We start from the raw sequence: 23,529 nt of genomic DNA on the forward strand, positions 1-23,529 counted from the left end.
GAACTAAGAAAAAATTTGAAAAAAGCTAGAAGGGGCTCAATTAATAAATTATACTGGATTTTTTTGAGAGATTTTTTTTGCTCTGTAGTCTTGACCTTGTGAACTTTTCCCTTCTTTTGAGTGCTGAGTTTACTTTGTGTATGTACTACCAACTTTGACTTCTAGATAAAAACAAAACAAAACAAACCCTGTTTTTATTATTTGTGATTTTCACATCATGCACCCCAGGCCTACTAATTCTCCCATTCCTTTGTTTCTGCCTTCTACCTTTGCATCCTCCCACCAAAAGAAAAAAAAAAAAAAGAAAACAACAACAAAACCTAAACAAACAGAAAAAATATATCACTATGGAAGCTGTAGTGTGTCACAGTGTTCCACCCTTTTGTCTGCACAACTTTACTTGCTAATGTTCATTGCCATGGGTCATTGGTCTGGTTTGAGGTCATGGGCTTCTGCTACACCACCAATACTGGATCCACCAGCACTCCTCTCAGATATCCTGTTGTTGCCGTGTATCATGGAGATCCTGTAGCTTTGGATCTATAGGACTGGCCCTTTCACACACTCCAGCAGTTCATAGATGGGGTAGATGTTGGGGTTGGCCAACCCATCATCCTGTGTCTTGGCCTGGGAGGTAGCTGAGTTGTTCAGCCCAGCAGCTCTCCTGTGTTGCACCATCCTGGTGAGCTCTCCAGCACTGCCTCAGCAAGTTCATCCAATGCTGCAGCCAGCAAGGGACAGGAGTTCTCATGCCCTGAAGGCTGGCTTGCTCACACCACCACCATCTGTGCCAGCTCTTCTCTGATGCCCAGGCATGGTGCAGGGCCCGCTCTCGGGAGTGCTGCTGCAGTTGAGGGGCAGAACCAGCTCTCGTACATCCACCTCCTCACCACCAGGGTCAGCTCTACTGTGCTGCCCAGGAGAGGAGTGAGGCCAGCCCTTCTGAGTATGGTGGCCTTTGAGGGGTGGGCCAAACCCAGCATAGTCCTTCAGGTGGCAATCAAGACGAGGGACATCTGCATGGCCTTTGGTGGTAACATGGGCCTGGGACCTCCATACAGACTCCAGCTGTGATAGGACTGTGGGCCCAGACATGGCTCCTGGCAGCATCATGGCCCCAGATGTCCCCATGGTCTCAGGTGGCAGTGTAGGCCACTCAGAACTGTGTGGCCCTCCGATATCCACATAGTCTCTGTTGGCAGTCCAGACCACGGACATCTGCTTGGCCTTTGGTGGTAGCTCAAGCCACAGGCATCGACACAGACCCCAGCTGCGGCAGTACCGTGGGCCCAGACATGGTACTTGACCAGGGCCTTCTCATATCCACCGGTTCCTTACCATGGTTGAATTCTCCAGTTCCACCTTTCTTCACAGTGTATGAATCCCGCAGCGCAGCTTCACTTTCTCTCCTATCTCTCTGCCACCTACACCATCTCTCCCATCTCTCCACACATTTGCCCCTCCTAGTGCAAGTACATTTGCCCAAGTACCTGCAGCGGGTACTTGGGTGTCTTTCCTCTGGCTGCTCCAGGCTGGCCTGACTGGGGTGGGTGCTCGGTTGTCCTTTCTTCAGGCCACCCTGGGCCAGTGGGACCTGAGTGAGCCGACTTTTAGACTAGTCAAACTTACTTTCTGATTTCAGTTTGTTAGAGCTTTTATTTCAGTAAAAATTTGTTCTGTCTTAATGTCCCCATTGCTCTCTGTCTTCTTTGTCTTTCCCTTTTAAAGGCATGTAACAAATTTCTTAACAATTATAACAAGTAGTATCTTTTGAAACTCTTTATTTCTTATGAACTTCTGAAATTTTTGTATGTGTATTCTGATTCATAAAGCATCAAAGATAATTTATGTAATAAGGTTTGTGTTCTACTCCTTTCTGTTTTTGTGACAATATTGTAGAGAAAAGCTACTTACGGGAGAAAGGTTTTATTTTAGTTTATAATTCCAGGTTATTAGCTTATCACACCATATCCACAGTCAAGACTAGAAGAAAGAATGCATGCATGCTTGCTTGTATTCAGCTTCATTTCCCTACTCTTGCATAGCTCAGGACCCTATACCTGTGTGTAACTGCCTAAAGCAGTTAGCACAATTAAGACCAAAAGAAGCTTTTTTGATGAGGAATGAGAACTATACTTATCTGTGGATATTAGGATAAACATTAGAATGCAGTTAACAGTTATTCTGGTTTAGGAAATTGTAACAATAGATTCTCTTCTAGGGTCATGACCTCACCAGCCAGGGTAAATTTTTAGGTTCATAATAGGAGGCACAAATTTCCTCCTATTGAGTAAGTTTTAAGCCCCTATGGATCCATATGGTAGTTCAATTTTTTAGTATTTTGAGGAGATTCTGTACTGATTACTGTAGTGACCAAGTCAATTTACACACCCACTAGCAAAGCATAGAATGTACCCCTATCCTTGCAACCTTGCCAACATTTGTTTCCTTGATGATAGCAATGCTGATTTTGATGCAATGAAATCTCTCTATAGCTTTAACTTACAGTTTCTTGATAGGTTTAAAGGTACTTTTAAAAAATCTATAAACCAGTTGTCTCTCTTCAGTTGCTATCCCTGGGTGGCTTCCTTTGCCTTTGAAGGAAAGTGGAGGAGTAGATCTGGCAGAAGGGGAGGGTTGGAAGAGTGGAGGGGGGGGAACTGTGGTCAGGATGCAATATATGAAAGAAGAATAAAAGAATATACCTTAATATTTTTATTTTATTTTTTAAATATTAGTTACAGTTTATTAACTTTGTATCCCAGCTGTATCCCGCTCCCTCATTCCCTCCCAATCCCACCCTCCCTCGCTCATCTCCTCTCTGCCCCTTTCCAAGTCCACAGATGGGGAGGTCTCCTCCCCTTCCATCTGACCCTAGCTTATCAGGTATCTTCAGAACTGGCTGCAATGTCCACCTCTGTGGCCTAGCAAGGCTGCTCCTTCCTTGGGGTGGGGGGTGGAAGGTCAAAGAGCCTGCCATTGAGTTCATGTCAGAAATAGTCCTTGTTCCCCTTACTAGGGTACCCACTTGGATACTGACCTACCATAGGCTACATCCGAGTAGGGGTTCTAGGTTATATCCATACATGGTCCTTGGTTGGAGATACAGTCTCATAAAAGACCCCTGTGCCCAGATTTATTAGGTCCCTGTGGAGCTCCAGTCCTCTCCAGGTCATACTAACTCCCCCTTCTTTCATATGATTCCCTGCACTCTGCCCAAAGTTTGGTTATGAGCCTCAGCGTCTGCTTTGATACACAGGTAGGTAGAGTCTTTCAGAGGCCCTCTGTGGTAGGTTCCTGTCCTGTTACTTGTTTTCTCCTACTTCCAATGTCCATCCCATTTGTCTTTCTAAGTGAGGATTGATCATCTTACCTTGGGTCCTCTTTCTTGTTTATCTTCTTTAGGTGTAGAGATTTTAGTATGTTTATCCTACCTTATAGGTCTAGTACCCACTTATAAGTGAGTATAAACCGTGTGTGTCTTTCTGCTCCTGGGATACCTCACTCAGGATGATCTTTTCTAGTTTCCAACATTTGCCTGCAAATTTCATGATTTCCTCGTTTTTAATTGCTGAGTAGTATTCCATTGTGTAAATGTACCACAATTTCTGTATCCATTCCTTCATTGATGGACATCTGGATTGTTTCCAGGTTCTGGCTATTATGAATAAAGCTGCTACAAACATGTTTGAGCAAATGACCCTCTTGTGTACTTGAGCATCTTTTGGATATATGCCTAGGAGTGGTATAGCTGGATCTTGAAGAAACAGTATTTCTAGTTGTCTGAGAAGGTACCACATTGATTTCCAAAGTGGTTGTACAAGTTTACATTCCCATCAGCAATGGAGGAGGGTTTCTCCACAACCTCTCCAGCATGTGTTGTCACTTGAGTTTTTTATATTAGCCATTCTGATGGGTGTAAGGTGAAATCTCAGGGTCGTTTTGATTTGCATCTCTCTGATGGCTAAAGATGTTGAACATCTCTTTAAGTGTTTCTCTGAAGAAAAAACTTTAAAACACTGAAGAAATTAAAGACATGGGAAGTTTGAAAAGGCTTCCTCATGGATTGCTAGGATTAAAACTAAAATTGGCTAATATCACTGAGAACAATTTACAGATTTAATAGAATTTATACCAAAATTTCAATGATATTCTTTTAAAATGATATTTATTAATTTTTTTCTAAAATTAGAAAAAATAATCCTCAAGGCCCATATAGAAACGTAAAGAAAATTCCCAGATAATGAAAGCAATCCTGAATAGCAATGCTGGATATATCACAAAATTTGATCTTAAACTACATTGCAGAATCATAGTTGCATGGTAATGGCACAAAAAAAGTATTTGTAGACCAACGGAAAAGAATAAAGATCCAACAGCTACCAGCCTGAACATTCCTCATATCCTCCTATCTTGGAAGTTAAGCACTCCAGCCTGGTTAGTACCTGAAACGGAGAACAGAAGATCCAGAAATGCTTCTGCAGCTGTAGCCACCTAATTTTCAAAAACGGTGAAAATAACATACATTGGAGAAAAAGCCTTTTTAACAAATGGTACTGAGAAAATGGAATATCCACATGTAGAAGAATGGTACGATGTTCATATTTCTTACCCTGCACAAACACCAATTCAAAATGGATCAAAGACCTTAAAGTAAGATCAAAAATCTTGAAACTGTTAGTGGAAAACTTGAGTGAAACACTTCAAGATATAGGCACAGGCAAGGCTTTTTCTGAAAATAATTCCAGTATCTTAAGAACCATTCTCAAAAATTGGCAAATGGGATTATGTAAAATTAGACTTCTATATAAAAATATAAACAATCATCAAATTGAAGAAACAACCTACAGAATGGGGAAACCCCTTAACAAGTGTAAATCAAACAGAGATAGCATCTACAATCTATAAAAACAATTCAAATATTTTTGAATAGTAGAAATAATTCAATTAATAAATGAACTAATGAATTAAAGAGACTGTTCTCAAATGAAGAAAGACAACTGGACTATACATTTTTTAAAAGTATCTTTAAACCTATCAAGGAACTGGAAGTGAAAGCTATAGAGAGATTCCATTGCATCAAAGTCAGAATTGCTATCATCAAGAAAACAAATGTTGGCAAGGTTGCAAGGATAGGGGAACATTTTATGCTTTGCTAGTGGGTGTGTAAATTGGCTTGGCCACTATAGAAATCAATATGGAATTTCCTCAAAATACTACCATATGGATCCATCTACACGGTTCCTGGGTCTATATCAGAAGAAATCTGAGGATACCACGGAGAGACTTAGTGGCATAAGATAATTGCCATACTAGTCACAAAAGCTGGGATTTGGAACAAGCCTGATTTTTGTGAGTTAATTTTGTATCCAGCCACTTCGCTGAAGGTGTTTATTAGCTGTAAGAGTTCTTTGGTAGAATTTTGGGGCTCATTTATGTATACTATCACATCATCTGTGAATATTGATACTTTGATTTCTTCCTTTCTTTCTTTGTATCCCCTTGATCGCCTTTAGTTGTCTTATTGCTCTGGTTAGAACTTCAAGTACTATATTGAATAGATATGGAGAGAGTGGACAGCCTTGTCTTGTTTCTGATTTTAGTGAGATTGCTTTGAAATTGTTTTCATTTAATTTGATGTTGGTTATTAGCTTGTAGAAAATTGCCTTTATTAAATTTAAGTTTCTCTGTCTTATTTCTAATCTCTTAGACTTACCATGAAGGGATGCTGGCTTTTGTCAAATGCTTTTTTGAGCATCTAATGAGATGATCATATGCTTTTCTTCTTTCAGTTTGTTTATGTGGTGAAATACATTGACTGGTTTTCATATGTTGACCCATCAACACCTCCATCTCTGAGATGAAACCTATGTGATGATGGTGGATGATATTTTTGATATGTTCTTGGATTTGTTTTGCGAGTATTTTATTGAGTAGTTTTGCATCTCTGTTCATGAGGGAAATTGATCTGTATTTCTCTTTCTTTGTTGAGTCTTTGTGTGGTTTGGGTAACAGGGTGACTATGACCTCATAAAATGAATTGGCAGTGTTTATTCTGTTTCTGTTTTGTAGTTGAGTACAGGGTCTCCATCCAAGCTGGGGTCTGGACTTCTGATAGCTGGGGTGGCCTAGGGTTGAGCAGGTTTTTACCTGAATTTCGGTTCTAGAGTTCCGGTGGCCAGGGCATGGCCTTTTGTCCAGCAGGGGTCCTTCCAACAGAGTTGTGGGATGGGGTTCTAGCAGCCAGTGTAGCTTTGGGGTTTCTCTAAAGTTTTTTTTTAACTCTTTACTGAATCTTTATGAATTTTCACATCATGAACTCAGTCCCACTCATCTCCCCATCCCCTGTATTTGTCCTTTACCCTTACCACTTCCCCTCTAAAAGAAAACAAAAACACACAAAAAAGAAAACAAAGCACAGAAGACATATCATGGAAGCTATAGTGTTCCACAGTGTGTCCCACAGTGTCCACACATCTGCACTTGTAAATGTTCATTGCAATGAGTCATTGGTCTGGTTTAGGGTCTCTGGTTTCTACATACCATCAATGTTGGATCCTTACCGGTTATCCCAGTTATCCTGTTGTTGCCCTGGGTCATGCAGATCCTGCAGCTTTGGATCAACAGGACTGGCCTTTTCGTGTGCCTTATCATCATCAGTTCACAGATGATGTGGATTTTGGTGTGGCTACCTCAGAGCCCTGGGTTTGGGCCTGGATGGTACCTCAGCTTGTCAGCTTGCCAGCTCTTCTGTATTTGCACTCCAGGGTGAGCCCTCTAGCACTGCTCTGGCTAGGCCACCCAGTGCTGCCATTGGCAGGAGGCAGGATCAATTGTCTGTTCTCATACCCCCGGGGCTGGATCACTCGCACCCATGCCTCCAGAGCCAGCTCGACTATGCTCCCCAGTAGAGGCACAAGGCTCAGTATTCCAAGTGCTGCAGCTGGTGAGGGACTGCGACAGCTCTCCTGAGCAGCTCGCTCACTGGTGCCTTCACCATCAGGGCAAGTTCCATTGTGTTGCCCCTGTGAGGAGCAGGGCCCACTCTCCTGAGTGCTACAGCCAGCGAGGGGCAGGACTAGCTGTCTCGCTCTTATGACCTGGGAGCTAGCTTTCCCAACTTAGAGCAGTGAGGAAGGGCATCACTGTCTTGCCCGCTCCACCTTAAGGCAGACAGGTGGCAGGGTCACCTCACCCATGCCCCCTCCACCAGGACCAGTTCTGCTGTGCTGCCCATTTGAGGTGTGGGGGCCCACTTTCTGAAGTACTGCAGCTGGCAAGGGGCTAGGCCAGCCTTCCTGTTCTCATGACCCTGGGATCAGCTGTCTTGACTGCCGCTGGTGGTGGGGGCCATGGGGCTGCATCACTCTTGTGTCTTTGCCACCTCACAGCAGACAGGTGATGGGGCCAGCCCATTGGTGCCCCCACCACCAGAGGCTGCTCTCCAGGGTACTGAGGATGGAGAGAGGCAGGCCAGTTCTCCCACTCTCTTTGCCCTGGGGCCAGCTCTCCTGACTGTTGCAGGCAGGGATGGGGGTTGGGGAGGGCATCACCTCCACACCTGTGCCACCTCATGGCAGAGAAGTGAAACTCATGTTTCTCGTGGTTGTTCTCCTCACCTCCGCCCCCTGCCCCCGCACTAGGGCCCACTTTACTATGCTACCTGGGTGAGTGGTAGGACCTGCTTTCCCCTGAGTTCAAATCTAGTGAGGGGTGGGGACAGTTCCATATAGCTTTTGGACATCTACATGGTTCTGGGCAGGTGCCAGACCAGGGATGTCCCCGTAGTGGCTATTGGTAATATGAACTGCGGTCATTGACACCTGACTTCTGCCGCTGCATGGCTGTGGAACCAAACATGGCGCTTGGTGGCAGCACTGGGTGGGATTTCACCATGGCCTCAACTGGCTACTCAACAACAGGCTATTCCTCTCTACCCTCAAATCTCCAGTCCCCTCTGTTTCCCTTCCTTCCTTCCTTCCTTCCTTCCTTCCTTCCTTCCTTCCTTCCTTCCTTCCTTCCTTCCTTCCTTCCTCCCTCCCTCCCTCGCTCTCTCGCTTGGTTTTTCAAGATAGGGTTTCTCTGTGCGGCCGTGGCTGTCTTGTACTCACTTTGTACACCAGGTTCTCCTTGAACCCACAGAGATCCTCCTGCCTCTGCCTCCAGAGTGTTGAACCACACCTGGCACTTCATCTCTATTTCTATTTTTTTTTAATTAATTTGTTTTTTATTCACTTTACATCCTGGTTGTAGTTCCAACCCTCCTCCCCTCCTAGTCCCATCCTCTTTCCTTCCCCTCCCCTTTTGCTCAGAAAAGTCATCTCTATTTCTAATGTTCCAAGTGTTCAGCTTCTCTTTCTCTTCTGTCTGTCCAGCACAAACTTGCCCATTGTAGTGACTTCTGGGGCGGGCAGGCCACATGGCTGGTGGGCCTCTAGGTGACCTCCTCTTCTTATCACATGGCAGTGTCTACAGCCTGCCCCTGGGGCATGGCAGCAGTGAGTCTTAGGATGTTTTTCTCCTCCTGTGCCTCTTGGCATGGTGGCAGATTTCTTTGCATTTTTTATTGGTTTGTAGAAAAGGTGCTGATCTTTGTATATGATTTTATCTACTGCTTTATTGCTGAAAGTATTTGTTAAATTTAAGTTTTCTGATGGACTCTTCAGGACTTTTATTGCAGTTGTAGGTGTGTGTGATGTCTGTGAATGCATGTATTCATGTTTATGTCTATGTGAGTGTGTGTGTGCATGGGTGCATGCATTCATATAGAAGACAGAGGCTAGTGTTAGGTGTACTCTTCAATTTTCCACTTTATCTACTGAGGCATGCCCACCTGGTTTTTACACGGGTGCTGGGGACCTGCACTTTGGTCCTCCTGCTTTTGCCATGAACTGTTTAACCACGGAGCCATCTCTCTAGCCTTTCTTTAGGGTCTGTTACCTATAGGATCATCTTATCTGCAAGCAGGAATTATTTGCATTTAAAAGTCAAGTTTATGTTTTAATTTTTTGCTCCAATATATTTTTTGTTGTTTCATTGCTTTTTACTTCATTTCGATTTAAAAACCATTTAGATTACATTCTAGTTAGCTCTCCCCCGAAATACCTACTGCTATTTTGCTGGGAAGTTAAAACAACGGCAACAACAACTAGATTTTGCTTTAGGCTTTTACTTTCAGTAAATGAAATTTGCTGGAATAGTGGTCCTTATATGGTCTTAGCCTTAAAGTTGATGGCTCAGGTTTGAAGACTGATTAGAACGAATTGACTTAGTTGAAAGGTTTTTGTAAGTGAAACTGCCTGTCTTGTTTTGAATATTTGAGATTTTTGTTTCCATTTTATAAGTAAAGAATATCATATTGAAGTAAATATAAAGGGCTCAATAAAGTAATTATAGCAAGGACTGAGCCTTTTACTATGATACTACATTGATAATATTTGGCTACTGTAGCTTTTAAATTTATAATTTATTTTTTATATTCTAGATCATTTTTGTTATAAGTTATATGTTACTCATTTTTGTAGTACCTTTTGCTTATTGAGTTACCTTAGTTGTAAATACTTATTATTTTAAAGTTGCAAACTGTTTAAAATTGTCTTTAGGTATAGAGAATAGTATTACATTACACCTAGATTAATTATTATATTCTATATATATACATATAAATAAAAATAAAATCTGCTTACGAGAAAATAAAGATGCTGTCCCTCCCACCGACCCCCCTTGGCTTTTAAGAAATCCACCACTCAAATAGGTTTGACTTCTTCTAGGCTAAAGTTTTTATATGTATTCTCTTCTTTATTTAAAAAATGGTAAAAGTTTTATTCTTATCATGAAAACCTTTGTTTTTGTCCTTTTGTTCTTTTCTTTTTGTGAGATAAGGTCTTTCAGTGCAGCCCTGTGTGGCTGTTGACAAGGCGCCCTTGAAGCCTTGGCTGTCAACAGTGATGCCTGTATACACTGGTTGATTATCAGAATACTCATGCTGTTGAAGTTTTGCCTATTAAATGTTCACTTATCTAATCTGTGTATGATTATTCTGTACTCATTGCAGACACAGTGTTGACACCTGTCTTTCCCCTAACTCCTTTGGGGAATGTAAGGGTGGAACAGACAAGGAAACTTATTTTTCAAATCTGAGTTCAGTATTTCTTTTCAAGTGCCTATATCGTAGGATTACATGTGAGAATATATTTTTAACCTATTGGATTTTTATTTAAGTTTGTGCCACTTGTCCTCTAACTTCATTTGAGTCTTATCAGAAATGAATATAATTCAACTTCTGCTTTGCAGGGCCTCAAAACCGAGTAAGACAGATAACATTTCTCCAAAGCAGGCCTTGCGCGAGAAAGAAAAGCACAGAGATGATGGTGTCGTTTCTCCTGAGAAGTCTGATACTCAATCTAAAGGTTTGTGACTGCTTGAAAACTGAAATTAAAATTTTGCTTATTCTATTTATAATAGTTTTTATTATGAATATTTCATATTAACATTGAAAGGATATGTAAAAGTAAATGGAAATTATTTAATACAAGTAAAATTGCAAAACATCTATTTACATACCAAAGTATGTATGTATTTCTTTATTTGCTGGTCTTAAAATTTAAATTTGAATAGTGTTTCTTTTCTGTTTGCGTGTGTATAGAGTTAAAGTGTCTTGAAGTTAAATTAGTTTGGGTATTCAAATAATTGTTTTCAAGGATATTAATATTACTGATACCTGGAATTTTATTATGAGCCGTGACTGCCTATTTTTCTACTATAAAATGCATTTCTTATTGGTCAGAACTTATTTTAACTTTCAAAGGATGCCAACCTAAGCCAATTTTAGAAAATATGAAGGTAAATAGTTTTCAGACTTCTGAAATTTCTTTGTAGGTCTCTTGATGTATGTAATTAATGATGTTAATATTTTATATATATATTTTAAAATTTATTTTCATTAATTACAGTTTGTTCACTTTGTATCCCAGCTGTAGCTCCCTCCCTCATCCCAATATTTTATATTTTTAATTTTTCTTTTAACACTTATAATTTTTTACAAAAATTTATGGAATACAGTTTATTACCTTAGCCATTTGTAAAATCAACACTTGTGAGGTCTCTTGGATTGTTGATAGCTTAAAGCAAGTTAAGGTATTTTTGTTTTCTGGGTAAGTTAGCAAATTTTTCAGAAAAAAAGATGTCCTTTAATCATACTATGCAAAAATTTATGTATTTCATTTCAAATAAAAGATTCTCTGTGTGTGTATGTGTGTGTATACCTGAGGAAGCCAGAGAAGGGTGTTGAGTCATCTCCTTTATCATTTTCTGTCTTACTCCTTCAGAGCAGGATTTTCCTAACGCCAGAGCGATCATGCTTTGGCTGGAGTGGCAGCCAATGAATCCTAATGTCCCCCTGCCTTCACCCTCTTTGAGCTGGGGTTGTAGGTCCATGTAAGACCGTGCTAACCTTTCGATGGGTTCTGGGAACAAGCTCATGTCCTCATGGTTGGGTAACGAGTAATCATAACCCTTCTAATAGCTCTCCAACCCTTAAAATATTTTCTTCGTAGACCTTATAGAAACAGAGGAAACTAGACTTGACTTTTAAGTATCCAGGAAGCCAGCTGAAGTGTTTTTGAGGGCAGCTACTAGAGAATGTACTGAAACTTTTCGAGACAAGCTTCCACAGTCACTGATTGTTAGTATGCAGTGGAAACATCTATTTTTTATGAACTATATGAAATTTGTTAGTATAATGTTATTTATATGCTTAGCTTTAAGGTTGATTATTGTAGCTTGAAGATTGACTAGAATGAATTAACTTCAGTAAAAAACATTTTGTAAAATTCATTTTGAATATTTGAGATTTTATGACTAATTTGATGTGGCTGTCTAGTTCCCCCTGGACAGTAGTTTCCTGTAGCTTTTTCCCTTATTTATCTTTTGTTTGCTTTTTTCTTCCATTTACTCTCATAATCACACCGACATAATTATTATTCAGCTGTATTCCTCTTAGGATTGCCTTGGCTCTATCTCAGAAACTCTAGTAAGTGGTGCTATCATTTTTTATTTTTTTCTAGGAATTTTAAAATTTCCTTCTAGATCAGTGCAATTAACACTGTATTATAAAAACGGCCATATGCCAGAAGTAATATATAGACTCAATATAATCTCCACTGAAATTTCCATGACCTTCACAATACTAGAAACAAAGTAATACTAAGTGTTCACATGGCAACACAAAAGATAGCCAAACCAATCTCGATAGGCAGAACACTTCCAGGAGGGGTCACAATATCTGATTCATACTCTACTGCAGTTCCATAGTGACAGATACTATGGTACAACATGGTACTCCCACAAAACAGATGCGTAGACAAGTGGAACATAATCAAAGTCCCAGAAATAAACCCATGTAGCTGTAAAGGAAAAAAGAATCATGAAATTTGCCAGGACATGTCTGTATCTGGAGATTATTTTAAATGAGGTGTAAAGTCGCCTAGGTTCTAATTTTGATATTGTGTGTAGTTATGTGGGAGTGATTGTAGGTCAGAAACTAGAAAGTAGGTTGGCTGCAGGGATACTGGGCAGAGTAGTCAGGGGAAGGGTTGATGAACAGAAACAAAAGTATGTGTAAAAAGTTCGTAACGAAACTTATTACTTTATATGCTAATTAAAACAAATATAAAATAAAAAGATAATTAAAGAAAAACTATTTTTTCTGATACCAGTTGTTCAAACCTTTATTACAAAGGACATTCTAAAGTAAATGACACATACAGCATTCCATGTTGTGTAGTGTCATATAGTATTGTATCATATAGTGTAGACTAGAAATAAGTCTGCCTTGTGGATTTTTTAAAATATAATAATATATTAGAAATGCTTAATATCTTTTATTAGTAGGAGTTTTGTGACTTCTGGAATTTTATTTGCTAGGAATATTTCCATCTTAAATTGCATGTAATAAATTAGTAAAACTTTAGTTTTGTGATGACCAACTTTATATAATAAATTTATCCCTGTTTTGGCTTGATTGCTGTGTAAGTAGTAAATTCTTTGAATGTGGATTCCTATAAAATAAAGTTTTTCAGCTTTTTTCAAGTCCCCCTTTGTTTCATTAGTCTTTTTTGTTTTCTTTTGAGACACCAGTCTGTCTTCACATTAACAGAAGCCTTTCCTATGGGGCCTTCACCGGGTGCTGGGTACCTTTGGGAGCCTGAGCCAGAGCTAAAGCCTGGACATTAGCTGTGGCCTCTGCCTTGATTTAACCTTGGGCTTTGGTTGGCAGAGCTTACAACCCTTGGCCATATAGCTTTGCGTCCGCTTCCCAAGCTTGGGGTGAGCGATGAAAGCCAGACTGCTGAGCAGCCTGGGGCCCTTTGGCATCTTGGGCTTAACTGTTGCAGGCTTCCCAAGGGCTTTGATGGCTTCTGCTCGTGCATTCGTTGCATTTGCGTTCTTTGCCTACATCTTGTTCAGGCCTTGTTGTGCTTCTTGGCAAAGTGCCTGTTCCTCAAGAACTTGAGGTCCACCCCCTTAAGAGATTCATATCTTTGTGACTGGGGTTTCTTGATGCCATTTCTGTGCCATTTGCGGGACTGGTTGTGTGTGTTGTGGTTCTTGGACTTGGCCATGTCTGCACGGTATCCCGCAGCATCTGGGACCGGAAGAGAAAGAAGTGCTTTACTTTTAAGTTAAGTATACTGTGACTAGTTTTAAAAATAGTGAATTATAAAAACATCTTAAAAGACTGATTTTTCATATTTTACTAACTTTTAATCCTAGCCCTCCGGAGGCAGAGGCAGGCAGATCTCTGAGTTGGAGACCAGCCTGGTCTGCAGAGTTCCAGAATAGCCAGGGATACACAGAGAAACTCTGTTGCACAACAACAACAAAAATGTATTTATACCAAATAGAAAAACCATGGTTAGTTGTTTTGTTTTAATTACTCCATGAAAGGATATTTTCTTCCCATAAAATTTTATTTTTTATATCTATTGTCTAAAAAACAGAGCCAGTTTATATTGGCTATACCCTTTTTATTTTCATCCCACATCACTGTAGAGTTTTGTTTTACTGAGCAGTGTAGTAATTTCTAAACTACTATGAACTCATGTAAATGAGCTTTTGTGTGCCTTTTGGGCATTAACTGTGCTTTTTATGTTTTTTAAAGATCTTAACAGTGGAAATAAAGGTTGTGATTATCTTGAAGAGGGGACCAGCAACAAGAACGCTTCATATTCTTATTCAGAGATAGAACATACTCCAGTTTCCAGGAAGAGAAGGAAAAGGCCTAGGAGTAATTTACACGATTCTCATAATTCTAAGTCTTCTTTGTTAACGGAATATATGGTAAGTAGTTGTATTTAAATGTCATAGGAAATGGTTTTGTGCTTTGATAAAAATGAGTTAACTGTAGTTAACTCAAAGGACGTTCTTTGAATGTCCTGCTTTACTGGATTTCTTTCATTTTTTTTCCTAGTTCTGTGCAAACTTTATTTTTTTTGCTAGTTAATTTGTTTAATATTGTATTTTTTAATTTTAATTTTTTATATTAATTACAGTTTATTCACTTTGTATCCCAGCTATAGCTCCCTCTCTTATTCCCCCCCTCCAATCCCACCCTTCCTCCCTCATCTCTTCCCATGTCCCTCTTCAAGTCCACTGATAGGGGAGGTCCTCCTCCCCTTTCATCTGACCCTAGCTTATCAGGTCTCCTCAGGACTGAATGCATTGTCCTCCTCTGTGGCCTGGTAAGGCTGCTCCCCCATCAGGGGGAGGTGACCAAAGAGCCAGCCCATGAGTTCATGTCAGAGACAGTCCCTGTTCACATTACTAGGGAACCCACTTGGAGACTGAGCTGCCATGGGCTACATCTGTGCAGGGGTTCTAGGTGCACAGTCCTTGTTTGGCGTATCAGTCTCAGAAAAGACGCCTGTGCCCAGATTTCTCGGTTCTGTTGCTCTCCTTGTGGAACTCCTGACCCCTCCAGGTCTTTCTATCTCCTCCTTCTTTCATAAGATTCCCTGTACTCTGCCCCAAATCTGGCTATGAGTCTTAGCATCTGCTTTGATACCTTGCTGGGTAGAGTGTTTCAGAGGCCCTCTGTGGTAGGCTGCTGTCCTATTTCCTGTTTTCTTCCTCTTTTGATGTCTATCCTATTTGCCTTTCTGAATGAGGATTGATCATCTTACCCAGGGTCCTCCTTCTAGCTTAGCTTCTTTAGATGTACAGATTTTAGTATGTTTATCTTATATTATACGTCTAATATCCACTTATAAGTGAGTATTGTACCATGTGTGTCTTTCTGCTTCTGGAATACCTCACTCAGGATGATCTTTTCTAGATCCCACTATTTGCCTGCAAATTCCATGATATCCTTATTTCCCCTTCCTTCCTTCCTTCCTTCCTTCCTTCCTTCCTTCCTTCCTTCCTTCCTTGTTTTTGAGACAGGGTTTCTCTGTGTAGCCCTGGCTATCTTAGAACTTGCTCTATAGTCCAGGCCTTGAATTCACAGAGATCTGCCTGCCTCTGCCTCCCAAGTGCTAGGGTCAAAGGCATGTACCAGTACTAGCTAACTTCATCACCTATTTCTAAAGATCTACTTTTAGAATATTGTTATACATATAATTATAAAAGATTATAAAAGAAACAAATACAAATGATTTTATTTTTATTTTATGTGTATGGGTGTCTTGTCTGCATGTATATCTGTGCACAACCTGTGTGAAATGCTCAGGGAGGCCAAAAGAGGGCCCCAGATGCCCTAGAACTGTAAGTACATGTGGTTGTGAGCTGCCATGTGGGTGCTAGAAATCTAACCAGGCTCCTTTGCAAGAATAACAACTGCTCTTAACCTTTGAACCATGTCCCAGCGCAGAGAAAACATTTTTTAAAGGAAGAAAGACTTATTTTGAATCACAGTTTCAGATTTCAGTCCCATTGTGGGACTGGGTAGGGCATGGCAGAGCAGGACAACTCACTTTATGGCCTCCAAGAAGCAGACAGAAGGCCTGTACTAGCTGTTTTCCATCTTGTTCTGAATGTCTTCCATCCACCCTGGCCTATGGAGTGGGGCAGTCCACATTCTGTGTAGATCTCTTCCTCCTTTGATCTTCTGTAGTAATGCCCTCACATACCCAAAGGCACGGTTTACTGATGTTTGAGGTTCTTCTCAATCTAGTGAGGTCTGTAGTCAGGCTCAGCCATCATAATATTCAGCTCTAGTGTTCTATCACCCAGAGAAACCTGCTATAGTTCCCAAAGGGAAATTACTGGTACCTCCAAATAATAGGTCCACAACTCTTTGCTACTGCTGAAACTTGTCTTATAATTGGGATTGGTTTGGGGATTTAAACACCCTTTTGTATGGGAAGGACGCACTGACTCTCCCGGGCTGCCATGTGTTTGTAGAGCTGTGTTTTCTGAAATCATGCAGAAATCATGTGGAGTTTTTCTACAGTGTCGACCTAGTAACTAGATTCCAGCTCATAACTATGAGTTTTTAGTCAAATGAAGAAAATGGGAGTTTCTTCAGATTAGATACATACAAGAAAAATGTGGTACAGTCTTTCAGGAAAAAAACTTACAGTCTTTCAGGAAAGAAAAGAGGAAACTTTGAATTCCTTTGAATCACAAGTCATGTCAGTACTATGTAGTGTCTCTGGGTTATTTAGAGTTATTAAGGAGTAATAAAGATGTTGAAAGCAATTATTTTCATAATTGTTGATGTTGTTCTTATTCAGTATTTTTGCCTTTGTTACCCAAAGCAACGTTTGTTACTACTTTTAGAAATAAAAATATTAAAACCTTCTCATTCTAAGTTTACTTAGCTCTGACTTTCTCACATATGGAAATTTCTTTGAATTCTTTCTTTCTTTCTTTCTTTCTTTCTTTCTTTCTTTCTTTCTCTCTCTCTCTTTCTCTTTCTCTCTTTCTTTCTCTCTCTCTTTCTTTCTTTCCTTCTTTCTCTCTTTCTTTCTTTCTCTCTCTCTTTCTTTCTTTCTCTTTCTTTTTCTCTTTCTTTCTCTCTCTCTTTCTTTCTTTCTCTCTTTCTTTCTTTCTTTCTCTCTCTCTTTCTTTCTTTCTCTCTTTCTTTCTTTCTCTCTTTCTATCTTTCTTTCCTTCTCTCTTTCTTTCTCTCTTTCTCTCTTTCTTTCTCTCTTTCTCTCTCTCTTTCTTTCTTTCTCTCTCTCTCTTTCTTTCTCTCTTTCTTTCTTTCTTTCTCTCTCTTTCTTTCTTTCTTTCTCTCTCTTTCTTTCTTTCTTTCTTTCTCTTTCTTTCTCTCTCTCTTTCTCCCTTTCTTTCTTTCTCTCTCTTTCTTTTCTTTTCTTTCTTTCTTTCACAGGGTTTCTTTATGTAGCCTTGGCTGGCCTTGAACTCAGAGATCTTTCTGTCCCTACCTTCCAAGCTCTGAGATTAAAGGTGTGCACCACCACCACCTATGGAAATTTCTTTATTTGACTCTTTAAATATTACTTAGGCATCAATTTAATAGGTCAAACCCTGTATTATACTTTGGTAGCACTGCCAAGCATAATTAGTATAGCTGTCTGTCTATGTACTTACAAAAATAATACATTTATATTATTACTTGTAAATTTAAGCCTTTGAAGTATACCTTAGGAAAAGCAAATGGAAAAATATAATTTCTCTGTTTATTAAAAAATGTTCAGAAAGAAGAAGGAAATGTCTCAACAGTCTCCAGTAAGCTTGAAGAGTCAAGTAAAACGTCTCACCAGGACCCAGCACCACCTGAGGGACTCACATCTGAGCCTTTAGAAACAGAGGCCACTGAACTGTGCTCACTCACCAGTCAGGAGTCAGGTGTTACTGCTGCCTCTGAAAGGGCCTGTTCACCCACCAAAAGCTCAGAGAGCTCTGTTTCTAGTGAAGTGGTGGAGAATTCTTCCCTGGCTGTGAAGGGTGAGGAACTGACTATAAAAGAAACATCTCTTCTAGGTGGAAACAGTGAAGAGAACCAGTTGTTGATCTTGGCTGAACCGAGTAAGTAAAAGAGACTGTAAAGACTCTTGTTGACAAAGCTTCATGAAGAGCTTTTGATTTTCTCACATTCTGCTGAGGCAGTAGGCTCTTTGGGCCTCTGGGAAATGTGTTAACTTTAGGGGAAAACATCCTTGATGGTTCCCTTTTGAACCTTGTAATACTGAGTGGGGTAAAGGGATGGAGTCCGGAAACAGTAAGTTCTTTTTTTACTTTATTTTAATTTTTATGAGTGTTTTGCTTGCATGCGTGCATGTGCACCTCTTGCATGCCTTGTGTCCTCAGAGACTGAATAAAGGCATCAGATTCTCTGAAACTAGAGTTACAGATGGTTGTGAGCCTCTGTGTGTTTGCTGGGAACCAAACTCAGGTTCTTTGTAAGAGCAGTTTATTGCACTTAATCACTGAACCATCTCTCCAGTCCCAAGAGTAAGTTTTTAAAAAGTATTTACCATGAAGTAACCCAGTAATTTAAAAAAAAAAGATTCTCTGAAGGCCATTATTATTGTAATGTTGAAGTGGAATTTAAAGGCAGTTTGATTATTTGATTGTTATTATTACTTTTGATTTAGTTAATTCTTAATAATTGTCATCTGGTATAAAAACTTAAAAGGTCTACAGGGTACACATGTTTGTGTCTATATCTTCTATCCATTCATTTTCCCCCTTCCTCAAGAAACTAATGTGACTTAGGGCACAATTTAGACTGATATCACAATACTTTGTAAGAACTAGAAGTTGTAAACATGTTAGATTTTGCACTTCAACAACATACCTGCTGTAATTACTTAGTAGAAGACTGGGCTGGGAATAGAGCTCATAGTGCTTGGTTAGTATTTACAAGACATGGGATTCAATCTCTACCAGAAAAGAAAGAGAAAAGAAAAGGAGAGAAAAAAAAAAAAAAGATTGATTTTTGGTTCAGAGTTGAGGAGAAATTTTATTTTGGCCTGAAGTTATGTAGGGTTCAGTCCAAGACTGAGTGGACCAAGTGCTTTGGGCCGCTAGCAGATTCTCTAGATAACAGGAAATGTCGGGGAGCATACAGCAGAGTGGAAACACTTAGTTCATTCTCCAGGGAGCAATGGTGTGGACAGACAACTCCATAGCCCTTTCTGGCAAGCCCCAAAGACCTAAGGATGTCTAGTGACCTGAGGATCTTCCACTGCTAGGGCCCACATCTGAAAGGCTCCATCGCATCTCATTAGTAACACTCACAGGACCAAGCTTTAACCTGCAAATCTTTGAGGACACTCAGCACCCAGAATGTATTGTTTATTCATAGCTTATTCATCTTTAAATACCTTTATTCATTTGAAGGTGGGACTGTAGGAAGCTATTAGATAATAATGTTGATAGGGAATCTATATATAACTACTAATAATCATATAATGAAAAATAGGCTAGATCTAAATTGAATATAGATAAATTTAATGTAATTTTTAAAGATAATTAATTTGAAAGTTCTTTTTTTATGTTATTGTGACACATTTAAAATACATTTTGCTTTTTAGTTGTTGTTTCCAGTGATGAAGAAGGACCCTTTGAGCATAAGAATTCAGCAATTCTAAGAATACAGCCTCATCAAGATTATGAGATTGTGAGTGAAAATCAGCTTACTCCTATATCACAGTTGTCAGATCTACAGTTGGGTGCATGTGAGTCTGTACAGGTAATGCATTCCTGCTTTCTCATAGAGTAACAGTGAAATATGATCTTAAAAACATTTTTTGTTTCATTATCAAAGCTTAAAACATTTTTTTATGTTTGTTTCTGTGCATGTGTGTGGGATGTACAGGCCATGGCACAGTTGTGGAGGTCAGGTGACAACCTGCAATAGTTCCTCCATTCTGTGGGCTCTAGGCTTGAGCTAGATTGTTAGTCTTAGTGAAAGGTATTCTTCCCTGCTGAGCCCTGTGTCAAGCCCTTAGTGAAATATTCTTATTAGTTAATATCTATTGTTTTAGTCAACAGAATATAATGATAAAGATTATGCAGGTCCTGAGGGTGAGTGTTGCAAAAACTTTCCTATTAGTTTTAGTAACATCTTTTTTTATTTATCATTTAATTATTTTTATTAATTACAGTTTATTCACTTTGCAGCCCCCCTGTACCTCCCTCTCTTTTCCCCTCCCAATCTCACCCTCCCTCTTCCCTACCTGTGTCCCTTTCCCAGTCCACTGATAGGAGATGTCCTCCTCCCCTTCCTTCTGATCCTAGTCTATCAGGTCTCCTCAGGAGTAGCTGCATTGTCTTCTTCTGTGGCCTGGTAAAGCTGCTCCCCCATCAAGGGGAGGTGATCAAAGAGCAGGTCAGTCAGTTCATGTCACAGACAGTCCCTGTCCCCATTACTATGGAGGTCACTTGGACACTGAATTACCATAGGCTTCGTCCGTGCAGGGGTTCTGAGCCATCTCTATGAGTGGTCCTTGGCTGGAGTATCAGTTTCAGAAAAGACTCTTGTGCCCAGACTTTTTGGATCTGTTCCTCTCTTTGTGGAGCTCCTGTCCTATCCAGGTCTTACTATCTCCCACTTCTTTCATAAGATTCCTTGCACTCTGCCCAAAGTTTAGCTATGAGTCTCAGCATCTGCCTCCATACCCTGCATTCAGAGGCCCTCTGTGGTAGGCTCCTGTCCTGTTCCCTGTTTTCTCCCTCTTTTTATGTACATCCTCTTTGCCTTTCTGAATGGGGATTGAGCATCTTAGCCAGGGTCCTCCTTCCTGATTAGTTTCCTTAGGTGTACATCTTTTAGTATGTTTATCCTGTATTATATGTCTAATATCCACTTATGAGTAAGTATATACCATGTGTGTCTTTCTGCTTTTGGGATAGCTCACTCAGGATGATCTTTTCCAGTTTCCACCATTTACCTGAAAATTTCATGATTTACTTGTTTTTTATCGCTGAGTAATATTCCGTTGTGTAGATGTACCACAATTTCTGTATTCATTCCTCAATTGAGGGGCATCTGGGCTGTTTCTAGCTTCTGGCTATTACAAATAAGGCTGCTACAAACATGGTTGAGCAGATGAACTCAAGAAGTTAAACAGCAACAAATCAAGTAATCCAATTAAAAAATGGGGTGCAGAGCTAAACAGAATTCTCTGTAGAGGAATATCAAATGGCAGAGAAACACTTAAAGGAATGTTCAACATCCTTAGTCATCAGGGAAATGCAAATCAAAACGACCCTGAGATTTCACCTTATATCCATCAGAATGGCTAAGATGAATATATTACTCAAGTGACAACACATGCTGGAGAGAATGTGGAGAAAGGGGAACCCTCCTCCACTGTTGGTGAGTATGTAAACTTGTACAACCACCTTGGAAATCAATCTGGCACTATCTCAGACAATTAGGAATAATGCTTCCTCAAGATCCAGTCATACCACTCCTAGGCATATATCCAAAAGATGCTCAAATATACAAGGACATCTGCTCAACCATGTTTGTAGCAGCTTTATTTGTGATATCTTCCTTAGTCTAAATATTTTGTGACTTGAGTATTTTCTTTTTTGTGGTTCTCATTGAACTATAACTTTGCTATTTGTCTACTCTTGGAGTAATATGTCTATTTGGAATAATTTCTTTTTCTTACATAAGGTTGTATCTCTTCAAATATAGAGGTTATAATAAAGCACATAGATTTGATGTAACAGACAATTCTTTTTTTAATTTATTCTTTATTAATTACACTTTATTCACTTTGTATCCCCCCTGTGGTTCCCTCTCTCCTCCAGTCCCAGTCCCTCCCTTCCTCCACCCTCTGCATGCATGCCCCTCCCCAAGTCCACTGATAGGGGAGGTCTTCTTTTCCTTCCTTCTGATCCTAGTCAATTAGGTCTCATCAGGAGTGGCTGCATTGTCTCCTTCTGTGGCCTGGTAATGTTGCTTCCCCCTCTGGGGGAGGTAATTAAAGAGCAGGCTAATCAGTTCATGTCAGAGGCAGTCCCTGTTCCTATTACAATGGAACCCACTTGGAACTGAACTGCCATGGGCTACATCTGTGCAGGGGTCTTATAGGTTATCTCCATGCATAGTCCTTGGCTGGAGTATAAGTCTCAGGAAAGACCCCTGTGTGCAGATTTTTTTTTTGTTTTGTTTTGTTGCTCTCCTTGTGGAGTTCCTGTCCTTTCCAGATCTTACTGTTTCCCACTTCTTTCCTAAGATTTCCTGCACTCTGCCCAAAGGTTGCCCAGAAGTCTCAGCATCTGCATTGATAATCTGCAGGGCAGTGCCTTTCAGAGGTCCTCTGTGTGAGGCTCCTGACTTGTTCCCTCTTTTCTCCTTCTTCTGATGTCCATCCTCTTTGCCTTTCTGGATAGGGATTGAGCATTTTAGCAAGAGTCCTCCCTTTTGATTAGTTTCTTTAGGTGTACAGATTTTAGTAGGTTTATCCTATATTATATGTCTGTATGAGTGAGTATATACCATGTGTGTCTTTCTGCTTCTGGGATAGCTCACTCAGGATGATCTTTTCCAGTTTCCACCATTTACCTGTAAATTTCATGATTTCCTTGTGTTTTATTGCTGAGTAATATTCCATTATGTAGATATACCACAATTTGTGCATCCATTCCTCCACTGAGGGGCATCTGGGCTGTTTCCAGCTTCTGGCTATTACAAATAAGGCTGCTACAAACATGGTTGAGCAAATGTCCTTATTGTGTACTTGAGAATCTTTTGGATATATGCCTAGGAGTGGTATAGCTGGATCTTGAGGAAGCGCTATTCCTAGTTGTCTGAGAAAGTGCCAGATTGCTTGCCAGAGTGGTTGTACAAGTTTACAGTCCCACCAGCAGTGGAGGAGGCTTCCCCTTTCTCCACAACCTCTCCAGCATGTGTTGTGACTTGAGTTTTTGATCTTAGCCATTCTGATGGGTGTAAGGTGAAATCTCAGGGTCATTTTGATTTGCATTTCCCTGATGACTAAGGACGTTGCACGTTTTTTTAAGTGTTTTTCTGCCATTTGATATACCTCTATAGAGAATTCTCTGTTTAGCTCTGTACCCCCTTTTTTAATTGGATTACTTGTTTTGTTGCTTTTTAACTTCTTAAGTTCTCTATATATACTGGATATTAGTCCTCTGCCAGCTATAGGGTTGGTGAAGATCCTTTCCCAATCTGCAGGCAGTCGTTTTATTCTGACAACAGTGTTTTTTGCTTCAGAAGCTTTTTAGTTTCATGAGGTCCCATTTATTGATTGTTGCTTTTAGAGCCTGTGCTGTTGGTGTTCTGTTCAGGAAGTTGTCTCCTGTGCCAATGAGTTCAAGGCTCATCCCCACTTTTTCTTCTAAGCGGTTTAGTGTGTCTGGTTTTATATTAAAGTCTTTGATCCACTTGGACTTCAGTTTTGTGCAGGGTGATAAGTATGGATCTATTTGTATTTTTCTAGATGTAGACATCCAGTTAGACCTGCACCATTTGTTGAAGATGCTATCTTTTTACCATTGAATGGTTTTGACATCTTTGTAAAAAATCAGGTGTCCATAATTGTGTGGATTTATGTCAGGGTCTTCTATTCTATTCCACTG

General features: G+C 40.0%; 1 protein-coding gene across 3 annotated transcripts in view; it reads left to right on the forward strand.

Annotated features, from left to right (window-relative positions):
- Senp7 (SUMO specific peptidase 7) overlaps positions 1–23,529 on the forward strand; it is a 127,753-nt gene that overhangs the window by 59,911 nt on the left and 44,313 nt on the right. For all 3 annotated transcript variants that reach the window (XM_055594109.1, XM_055594117.1, XM_055594126.1), the window contains 4 exons: positions 10,294–10,409; positions 14,162–14,340; positions 17,664–17,994; positions 19,506–19,663. In XM_055594109.1, coding sequence (XP_055450084.1) covers positions 10,294–10,409; positions 14,162–14,340; positions 17,664–17,994; positions 19,506–19,663 — 784 coding nt within the window. The remainder of the gene's footprint in view (positions 1–10,293; positions 10,410–14,161; positions 14,341–17,663; positions 17,995–19,505; positions 19,664–23,529) is intronic.

The sequence above is a fragment of the Psammomys obesus genome, unplaced genomic scaffold (assembly GCF_907164565.1).
Source record: "Psammomys obesus unplaced genomic scaffold, mPsaObe1.curated_primary_1811, whole genome shotgun sequence".
NCBI classification, from domain to species: Eukaryota; Metazoa; Chordata; class Mammalia; order Rodentia; family Muridae; genus Psammomys; species Psammomys obesus.